Below are 11,116 nucleotides of genomic sequence, written 5' to 3'. Positions count from 1 at the left end.
TTTGTATTGAACATAGCTCTGGATCACAGTATCATAGAGACAAGGGGCCAGGCTCATTTTACTCAGACGACCAATCAGTCTCTCGGGATCATTGAGAAGCTATCAAGCCACGCCCTAGCAACAATTTAGAGCACCTTAGCAACAACTCCCATAGACTTCTAATGAAAGACATCAAAGGGATATCTCCGGATATAAGCGTCATAGAAACACAAGGGTGGTCTCGTTTCACTCGGGGCAGCAAACAGCCAATCATGAATCACCTCAACACTTCCTAGCCCCTCCCTAGCAACCATTGTCGAGCACCTTAGCAACAAAATCCATAGAGGCATATCTTCCATTATGAATGTCACAGAGGCATGGGAGTTGGTTTATATCATTCATACTGACAAGCAGCCTTTGGACTTTCACGATTGGCCACTGCCAAGCCACTCCCTAGCAACCAAACAGAGTACCCTGGCAACCGTTTAGCTACAACTATATCTCTGCACCAGAAAATCAGAGAGACTTCTGGGTTGATTTATTTCAATCAGGATGGCAAGGACACTTGATAAGTATCACTACGGTAACTGCCTAGCAACCACATGGGGTTACCCTAGCAACAGAGTAACAAATCACATATCTCTGCATCAGAAAAACGTAGAGACTTCCGGGTTGACTTGTTTCGCTCGGGGTGGAAAGGAGCCGCGTATTGTATCACCTCGGTAAATGCATAGCAACCACACGGGCTTACCCTAGCAACCGAGTAACAAATCACATATTTCTGCACCAGAAAATCGTACAGACTTCCGGGTTGATTTATTTACGACCGCGATTTTTGTTCTTTTCGAGTTACAGCACGCTGTTTGACGAGTTTCGCCACGGCAAGCACCACTCACATTTTCTTCAGGAAATGTACCCATCTAGTTATTTTTATTATATCTCCGTACAAAATTTCGGCACCTAACTCGTCCCGCACCGTTTGGCGTACACTCACGAATGAGGTGTCAAATCGAATGGCCTATTGTGCTATGACTTTTATAAGCGATCGGGGGTACGGTATTTGCCACAGGGGCAAAAAAGACTTAACATTGCGACAAACTTTGACGCGTCACAGCTCCGAGCGAGGATTTCGCAGAAACGTGTGATTTGCCACATTTGAAGAGGCTGGCAGGCTCTGTAAGAGCATACCTCAATATGGGGTAAATGTTGCACCCCTGGGGGGCAGGAGCTTCCCAAAGTTTCCCCCATTGACTTAGAATGGTGTAGGACGGCCCATGAAATGAAATGGCATATCAAGAAGATATGCCATCACCAGAAAACACTACAGACTTCCGGGTTGACTTATTTCACTCAGGATGGAAAGGAGCCATGTATTGTATTACCTTGGTAACTGCCTAGCAACCACATGGGGTTACCCTAGCAACCGAGTAACAAATCACATATCTCTGCATCAGAAAAACGTAGAGACTTCTGGGTTGGTTTATTTCAATCAGGATGGCAAAGACACTTGATCAGAATCACTATGGTAACTGCCTAGCAACAAGGAGGGGTTACCCTAGCAACCAAGTAACAAATCACATATCTCTGGATCAGAACATCGTAGACACTTCCGGGTTGACAGATTTTACTCAGGATAGCAAGGAGACTTGATAAATATCACTATGGTAACTGTCTAGCAACCAGATGGGGGTACCCTAGCAACCGAGTAAAAAAAAACATATCTCAGCAGTTATAAAATGCTATTTGACGAGTTTTGCCACGGCAAGCACCACTCACATTTTCTTCAGGAAATGTACATTCTAGTTTTGAATAATGTTGTCCAGAAGCGCTTTCTGTAGACATTCGCGTTAGTTTAACATTCCTGTTCTGAGTCGACGCTGTGGCTGCACTGAGAGGAATGATTTCACGGGACAATCATTCACTGAAACCCATCCTTTGATATTTCCAAAGCAGGCATTAAAAAAAGCCAGGTTTGAGTTTCAACCTGTCGTTTAATCTCATTATTATCTCCACAAATGTTGTTTTGATGCTCTTTAATGCTGTGTGTGACGGATTGAGATTCAAATGGAGCAGGGCACAGCGCTCTCTCTCTCTCTCTCATGGCACGAAAAAGAAACATGAATGAACATCAGATGGTATACTGAAAGATACGATACAACTTACTGAAATCAAATGCATCTTCTCTCTGCTCATATGCACACTGCACACACACCAACTGAGAATCGCACGCTCGGTATGTTGTCGCCATAAACGTTACTTTTGAACGTATGAAAAAAATCATGTCATCACAAGACCTATATCTTGATATGCACATTTGCGACATTCTGATAAATTCGGTATATCCTGCAGCCCTAGAGGAGATGCACCCTTACTCCATTTCTGTGGAGTGACAAAATGATGAAACGAAATCTCAAAGATTTTTCTTCATATCAAAGAGCATTAAGGGTTATTATGGATATTGCTCGTTCAATCATGTGACCAGATGGCCAATGGCATATTAAAATGACCAAGCCTAATAATATTTTACTGATTGGAAGAACTATATGGTACATTTTCATAAAGACAACGTAGAATCAAATATGAAACATGGAAAATCAAGGTCCTATCAATTTTCCAGTAAAATCTCTATATAACTCAGTGGTGATTATTTGTAATGGTTAGTGTCTGTGCAAATACAGTGAAGTCAGAAATGTTTTGTTTTGACCTTTCAGCAGCACGGCCAGTCTTTCTCCTCTTGGATCCCATGACAGCGAGCGCACCTCTCCACCAACACTGACAAACAGGAGAGCACCATCAGCATACACGCTTGAAACACTACAAATCCTCATTTGGCGATGGGTTCACCAACTCTACCGAGTAAAACTGGTCTGAGACAATGAACACACAGTACACTTAACATAATTGTTCTGTCCTGATTTCCACCTCCTGTATGAATGCATTTAACCTTGACAGAGCAAATAATGTCAAATCATGGAATGAACATGCTGTAAACACACAAGCAAGAGTCATCTGCAAACAAATACAGCAAGAGCTTTTCTCAGAAAAATATTCTGAGCTATTTTTGCAATGACATTTAAGCAACTGGTGTCAAGGTGATTTTTACACAGGTGTCCTAGTTGGGTCATTCCATGAACCAGAGATCCCAGGCTCAGGTTTTTGTTTTGTTTTTTACTGGTGAAAGGTAAACATTGATGATGATGAATGCCAAAATATGATATGAGAATGTTTTTTTATCTTCACATAAAACATACAGTCAGAAGTTTACATACATTTAGGTTGAAGTCATTAAAACAAATTTTTTAACCACTCCACAGATTAGGACATCTACCTTGTGCGTGACATGAGTATTTTTTTCCAACAATTGTTCACAGACAGATTGTATCCCATTTAATTGGCTATATCACAATTCTAGTGGGTCAGAAGTTTACATTAAGTTAACTATGCCTTTAAGCAGCTTGAAAAAGTCCAGAAAATAGCCTTTAGGTAATTAGCTTCTGATAGGAGGTGTACTGAATTGTACCTGTGGATGTATTTTAAGGCCTACCTTAAAACTCAGTGCCTCTTTGCTTGACATCATGAGCAAATCTAAAGAAATCAGCCAAGACATCTGAAAAAAAAAAAATCCTGGACCTCCACAAGTCTGGTTTATCCTTGGGAGCGATATAAAAAAAAAAATAGTATGCAAGTATAAACACCATGGGACCACGCAGCCATCATACCGCTCAGGAAGGAGATGCATTCTGTCACCTAGAGGTGAATGTAGTTTGGTGTGAAAAGTGCAAATCAATCCCAGAACAACAGCAAAGGACCTTGTGAAGATTCTGGAAGAAACAGGTATTCAAGTATCTATATCCACAGTAAAACGGGTCCTATATCAACATAACCTGAAAGGCTTCTCAGCAAGGAATAATTCACTGCTCCAAAACTGCCATAAAGAAAAAAAAAAAAACAGACTACAGTTTGCTTGTGCACATGGGGACAAAGATTTTTTTGGAAAAATGTCCTCTGGTCTGATGAAACAAAACTGAACTGTTTGGTCATAATGACTATTGTTATGTTTGGAGGAAAAAAGGTGATTTGTGTAAGCCAAAGAACACCATCCCAAACGTGAAGCATGGGGGTGGCTGCATCATGTTGTGGGGGTGCTTTGCTGCAGGAGGGACTGGTGCAGTTCACAAAATAGATGGCATCATGAGGAAGGAAAATTATGTGGATATATTGAAGGAACATCTCAAGACATCAGACAGGAAGTTAAAGATCGGTCACAAATGGGTCTTCCAAATGGACAATGACCCCAAGCATACCTCCAAAGTTGTGGCAAAATGGCTTAAGGACAACAAAGTCAAGATATTGAAGTGGCCATCACAAAGTCCTGACCTCAATCTGATAGAAAATTTGTGGCCAGAACTGAAAAAGAGTGTGCGAGCAAGGAGGCCTACAAACCTGACTCAGTTACACCAGTTCTGTCTGGAGGAATGGGCCAAAATTCTAGAAACTTAATTTGAGAAGCTTGTGGAAGACTACCCAAAACATTTGAACCAAGTTTAACAATTTAAAGGCAATGCTACCAAATACTAACAAAGTGTATGTAAACTTCTGACCCACTGGGAATGTGATGAAAGAAATAAAAGTTGAAATAAATCATTCTCTCTCTACTATTATTCTGACATTTCACATTCTTAAAATAAAGTAGTGATCCTAACTGACCTAAGACAAGGAATGTTTTGTACAATTAAATGTCAGAAATTGTGAAAATCTGAGGTAAAATATATTTGGAGAAGGTGTATGTAATCTTCTGACTTCAACTGTATATATAGATACCAGCCTGCATGAGCAATGTATGTCAACAAAGCATACATTTCTAACCCTGGTTATTTGAGACAATCACGAGTATTGGGCATTCAACTATTACTGTACTACCATTTAATGTTTAAATGCGGAGTGTTCACAGCTGTACAAGAGTTATGAAAAAGAAACACAGCTTACATGATGTCTCCATCAGGTCCAGTGAAGGTGGTCTCAGAGAGATCGGCCACCACTGTTGCGGTTTTAGGGCCTCCTGAACACAACAAGAGTAAACAGTGATAAAATGAATTACAGTTATTTTAGCTTAGAGTCGCTGATGTTCTAACAGGTAATAACGTAAAATGTTGTTTTGTGTAAGTGTAAATGTTGACACAAAAATTTAAATTTTTACGGCAAATGTATATTGGCCCCAAATATCAGTTATCGGTCTCTTTGATTACTAATAATCATTATCGGTATCGGTCGACCCCTAGCACGTAAAACTGTTTTGTAATGTTTGCAATAAAATGTCTGGAACCCTGTTAATCCTACAGTTGTGTCCCAAATGGCACACTATACACTAATACAGGGGTGCCCACACTTTTTTGTGTGATGATCTACTTTTAAATGACCAACTCAATAAGATCTACCAACAAAAAAAACACAGTTTCATTTAAAATAAGAAAATGCTTGTTGGGACTACTGCATGTATCCCTACATGGAATTCATCTTCTAATTAATACAAATATATAACATATAACAATGTTCAATGTTGATATCATTCAGTTTTAACACTAAACCCAAAACACCTACAGCACAATAGATTACAATAGCCAGGGCATTTACCTTATTCTGATGACTAGTATGTCTGATTCCATTCAGTTTTGCCTAATCCAGGCACTAACATCGCAATTTCGCGCTCTGTTCTCAGAAGCCCTTGGAAGGCGCGTATGCGCAAACCTAGTTGTCATGGCAACTGAATAAACAAATCCTTGCCTGGTCAATATTTACTTGTCATGTGCAAGTCAGACAGAAACTAAAAGAAGGAAAGACATTATATTTATTTTTATTAAAATTTAACGAAAGTACATTTACATTTTTTGCGATCTACCAGCATTGCCTTTGCAATCGACTGGTAGATCGCGATCGACGTATTGGGCACCCCTGCACTAATTGGTCTGGGTATTGATTCAGATTTCCCGGTTCCATTTTGATTCACAAGCTCTTGATTAGATTCCAATATCAATTCAATTTGGGTTTATTTAGGTTATAATGTTCCTTTTGTTTACTTTTAAAAATAAATTATCTCCCAGCTAATGATGTTAATTATACAGGGGACCTTATAACAAGATTAAAAAAATAAATGATCCCCTTTTCTCCTAATTTGGAATGCCCAATTCCCACTACCGTAATTTCCGGACTATTGAGCGCACCTGAATATAAGCCGCACCCACTGAATTAAAAAAATATATATATTTTGAACATAAATAATGTCTATGTCGCACATGTCTATAAGCGGCAGGTGCCTACCGGTACATTGAAACAAATGAATTTTACACAGGCTTTAACGAAACATGGCTTGTAACAAAAACAAATAAGTTTAACGAAAACACGTTGTGGCAGCGGGGGCGTGGTCAAGTGCCCGTCCGGGAGAGAAAAGTGGTAAGGGCGCTTACACCTGAGCTAAATTATGTCTAACACCGGTGTCAATTTCAGTAAGCGTGGGGAGAGCGGCATAAAAAGGCAGCAGCCACAGAGCTGAGTGAGTGACACACGTCAGTCTAGTGTTGGCGCATAGAAGACCAAGAATTGAGAAACTTTATAAAATTGATTGTAAACATTGCTGTGGCCATTAAAAGCCTTACCTGGAACATCAAGTGCCCTGCTGAAAACTTCCCAAGGAGGACACGTGAAGCAGGGCACTTGAAATTAGACACCGGTGTTAGACATAATTTAGCTCAGGTGTAAGCGCCCTTACAGCTTTTCTCTCCCGGACGGCGCTTGACCACGCCCCCGCTGCCACACACGGCTTGTAACAAAAAAATAATAAATTTGCAGTAAACAGTAGCCTAGCATGAAAGTCATTGGTCACTATCTTCCTCCTGTGCACTGAAACCACTGAAGTCATCTCCTTCGGTGTCGGAGTTGAATAGCCTCAGCTTTAGTTGTCTTTTTGCACCGAGTCAATTCCTCACGCTGCTGTTTCCAACGTCTCCCGTGCAGCAGCTCTATTTCCTTTTCCAACAGCCAGATCAATCGCCTTCAACTTGAAAGCTGCATCATATGCATTTCTCCGTGTCTTGAGGGTGACAAAATGACTACCGCAATCAGAATGATGGGAAGTTTGAGCGTGCTCGATTTAATCTGAGTAAGCAAAAAAAGTTGTTTGACCTTCACCGTTCGGCAATTTCATTGGTCTAATGAAAGCGTCATGCCGCCAAAAAACTGAGCACGTCACAGAATGTTTTTTTTTTATTTTTTTTATAAAATATGAAAGCGGGAAAAATCCATATATTAGCTGCGTCATTGTTTAAGCCGCGAGGTTCAAAGCGTGGAAAAAAAAGTTGCGGCTTATAGTCCGGAAATTACGGTACTTAGTCGTGGTGGCGTGGTTACTCACTTCAATCCGGGTGGCGGAGGACAAGTCTCAGTTGCCTGAGACCGTCAATCAACGCATCTTATCACGTGACTCGTTGTTCATGACACCGCAGAGACTCACAGCATGTGGAGACTCATGCTACTCTCCACGATCCACACATAACTCACCACACGCCCCATTGAGAGAACCACTAATCACCACCACAAGGAGGTTACCCCATGTGACTCTACCCTCACTAGCAACCGGGCCAATTTGTTGCTTAGGTGTCATGGCTGGAGTCAATCAGCACGCCCTGGATTCAAACTTGTGACTCCAGGGCTGATAGTCAGCATCAATACTTGTCTAAATAGGTACATTAATAAAATATACATTTAAAAATGATATTTTATGTATTATTTTATTATTTTAAATACAAATCCATGTATTTAATCAATCAATTTATTTCTTATATAATTTTTTGTTGCATGTTGTTTAATTGCATAAATGTTACTATTTCTAATTTGTACAAAGTATTTTCATTGATTTGTTGAGCATGTGCTAAAATGGTACTGTCTCTAACAAAACCAGCACTTCTGTGAAGTCGCATAGCGTGAAATTTGGTTCAAATGAAGATTGCGATGTATTGAAACATCGATATTCTTACCCACCCTATGCCCTTACAATGTGCACTCTGCACTCAACCATGTAGTGAATGAATTTTAAAAGTGTAGTATCGTCCTAAATGGAACACATTTTTCTTTTACTACACAGAAGTGCTTGTTGTTTAACAGCTGAAGGAAGTGACGTTTCAAACAAACGCGGTGTGTTACCGTTAGCTTTAGCACATTCGCCAACCTCAATTCAACACTTACATCTCAAACACTGTTCATATTCATACAGCTTGGGCTAATGTAAAGCATTTAACTCACATTTTTAAGGAGTATAGTATATTTTTCAATATTCTAGTATGTTTCTTATATATCAAAATACTTATATGAGTTTCCTGGCCTTTGTGTGACCCAGGAGAGAGCATATGAGGTTACTAAAATTGTTGTTGCTGCAGAGGCCACAAAGAGCACCCAGCTGTAACAAAATAATGAGACTAAGCACCTTGAAGATAGACTAAAGCCAAGTTTCTACCAGTAAAAAGATATCAAAAGGCTCTGTGAGATAATGGTGGCAAATAGTATCCATTGGTTACAAAAATAACAAAGGGGCACAGAAATGAGGTAATGCCAGATAACAAACTGTATAGAAGAGGAGGTTTTGGACTAAGACAGTCAGAACGGACAGCTGGCCGGTCTCATGTTTGTTGGTGTTCAATAAACTACAACTTTGGCATCTGGAACTCAAGACTCCGAGAGTTTTCTTACAACTTAGAGAGATTCATCGCGATATTCCACGACAGGAGCTGTCTTTACTGAAGTTTCTTTAGGTGCTACATTCTCCATTATTTTCAGTTGTTTTGCCAGATAACTCCGCCCCTTCCGCTATGTTCGGAAAGCCACAAGCGCTGAGTGCATGAAGTCTCCAACCGTTTAAACAGTTGAAGAAGAAGATTATCATCCGGTACTCACATTTCTTTTTGTTGCATTTTCAGTGTTAACATACTACAAAATACATACTAGAATTGTGCAGAAGTGTGCAGTTTGGGACGCACCATACGATTCATTTTAGGCCCTTTGTGTTAAAACTCAAGCATTGTTTGAGCTTTAAAGTTGTTTAAATTGTTGTTTTTGCAGCAGACTACTGAATTACCTGGAACAAAATTGTAAACTTGGATATAACTTTACACAGATGCAGTTAGTAAGGGATTTTATCACACTTACAGTGAGTATTTTAATGTTTATAGATTGGCTCCACTGAATCCATTGTAAGTGCCTCAATGTAACATCGATTTTTGCTTTTATAGGAGGAACCAGTCGAAATGTATTTTTGTTGCAATCAACATTAGCCACAAATGTTGTCAATTAAGCAGAACCTGTATTGATTACAGAATATCACTGTAACATTTCAGTGTATTTGTTATTGTTTGTTAATACCTGTGAGGTCAGAGAATGTGAGGGCATAGATGAGTCTCTCTCCCTGAATACTGAACAACAGACAGCTTCCATCAGGACTCCAGCAGCCCGACTAAGAGAGAGACTTAATTAGAATCATACATCTTAAATCAAGTGATTCTAATACACTGCAATTAGAAATAAAAATTATTATCTGTCACATTGACAGAGTTGTACAATTTCCACCATTGTTTATTTTAATCTGTTATATTTGTTTTCATTTCCCCTTTAAAGTGTTAGTTTACCCAAAAATGAAAATTTCTCTCATCATTTACTCCCCCCTCATGCAATCCCAGATGTGTGTGACTTTCCTTCTTCTGCAGAACACAAATGAAGATTTTTAGAAGAATATTTCAGTTCTGTAGGTCCATAAAATGCAAGTGAATGGTGACCAGAACCTTTGTAGCTCCAAAGAGCACATAAATGAAACAGAAATTGAATCCATGACTCCAGTGGTTAAATCAATGTCTTCTGAAGTGATAGGATAGGTGTGGGTAAGAAACAGATCAATTTAAGTCCATTTTTAACTCTAAATCTCCACTTTCACTTTTACATCTGAAAGTCACATGTGGTGTCAGTTTAGTTTAACTTTCACATCTGAAAGTGAAAGTGGAGATTTAACGTAAAAAAGGACATAAATATTGATCTTTTTCCTCACCTATCGTACCGCTTCAGAAGACATGGATTTAACCACTGGAGTCATACTGCTTTCTTTTATGCTACAAAAGGTCTGATCACCATTCACTTGCATTGTAATGAACAACAGAGCTGAAATATTATTCTAAAAATTGTGTTCAGCAGAAGAAAGTCATACACATCTGGGCTGGCATGAGGGTGAGTAAATCATGAGTGAATTTTCATTTTGGGGACATTCAGGGACAGATTTTCACCAAATACAGGTTAGGTGATCACAATCTAGCCATAGAAAAAGGCACGCACAGACAATCATGGCTTCTTTTTCTTGACACTGCTCTTGTTGTGTGTATTGATGCTTTGGCATTACTATATATGGCAAACAAAGAACTGGGAGAGAGACACGCAAGTTTCTATACCGCAGTGATCCAGAGTCGCTTAAACAATGTGTGGAGAAACATTTGTAACCTTTATGAATGGCTCAGAAATGTATTTGGCACAAATGCAGTATCGTTTCACACAGATGTAAGTATATTCATATCACTCCTGGTCAAAATCCTCCACACAGGCAGCTGAGTTTATTTTGGATGCCTGTAAGTATTATACAATACATTTCATTCTTGCATTCAGATGAGTTTCTCACCTGACATCTGCCTGTCAGACACGGCCATCTCTCACATGTCCACATCCGCGTCTCCCAAACCCTAACACACAAACACACATATGATTAGACGTCTGTGAGGAATTTGATTCATATTAGAGTTTTCTACTGTAAGCAGAGTAGATGTGCACAATATATTGGTGGCCATTTTTCAAAAATGCGTGTGAACGCCCCCTTCAATGTGTGCCTGATGATGAACATACAAATACTCACCATAGTTTTGAGTGGAACAAAAACCTTTCCAATGATAAAAAACATGACAAACCGATCTGTTTGATGTTTTTACTGATTACTGTCATGATTATTTCAGAATAGTAACTTAAAATACTTTGTTATGATTGGGGTCTAAGCAGTCTATGTTTAGAGAACATGAATAAAACAGATGAATCTGACAGAATAGATCCCGGCATGTGATAAATA

General features: G+C 39.4%; 1 protein-coding gene across 1 annotated transcript in view; it reads right to left on the bottom strand.

Moving 5' to 3' along the window:
• Window positions 1-2,347: 2,347 nt before the first annotated feature.
• aaas (achalasia, adrenocortical insufficiency, alacrimia) overlaps window positions 2,348-11,116 on the bottom strand; it is a 51,292-nt gene continuing 42,523 nt past the window's right edge. Inside the window, exons 11-15 of the mRNA XM_052147978.1 lie at window positions 10,679-10,739; window positions 9,385-9,475; window positions 4,966-5,038; window positions 2,684-2,751; window positions 2,348-2,358 (exon numbers count right to left, since the gene is read on the bottom strand). Coding sequence (XP_052003938.1) covers window positions 2,348-2,358; window positions 2,684-2,751; window positions 4,966-5,038; window positions 9,385-9,475; window positions 10,679-10,739 — 304 coding nt within the window. The remainder of the gene's footprint in view (window positions 2,359-2,683; window positions 2,752-4,965; window positions 5,039-9,384; window positions 9,476-10,678; window positions 10,740-11,116) is intronic.

The sequence above is a fragment of the Xyrauchen texanus genome, chromosome 18 (genome assembly GCF_025860055.1).
Source record: "Xyrauchen texanus isolate HMW12.3.18 chromosome 18, RBS_HiC_50CHRs, whole genome shotgun sequence".
NCBI lineage: Eukaryota > Metazoa > Chordata > Actinopteri > Cypriniformes > Catostomidae > Xyrauchen > Xyrauchen texanus.
Note: the sequence above shows the minus strand (reverse complement) of the source record. Positions and strands in the feature narration are given on the sequence as shown.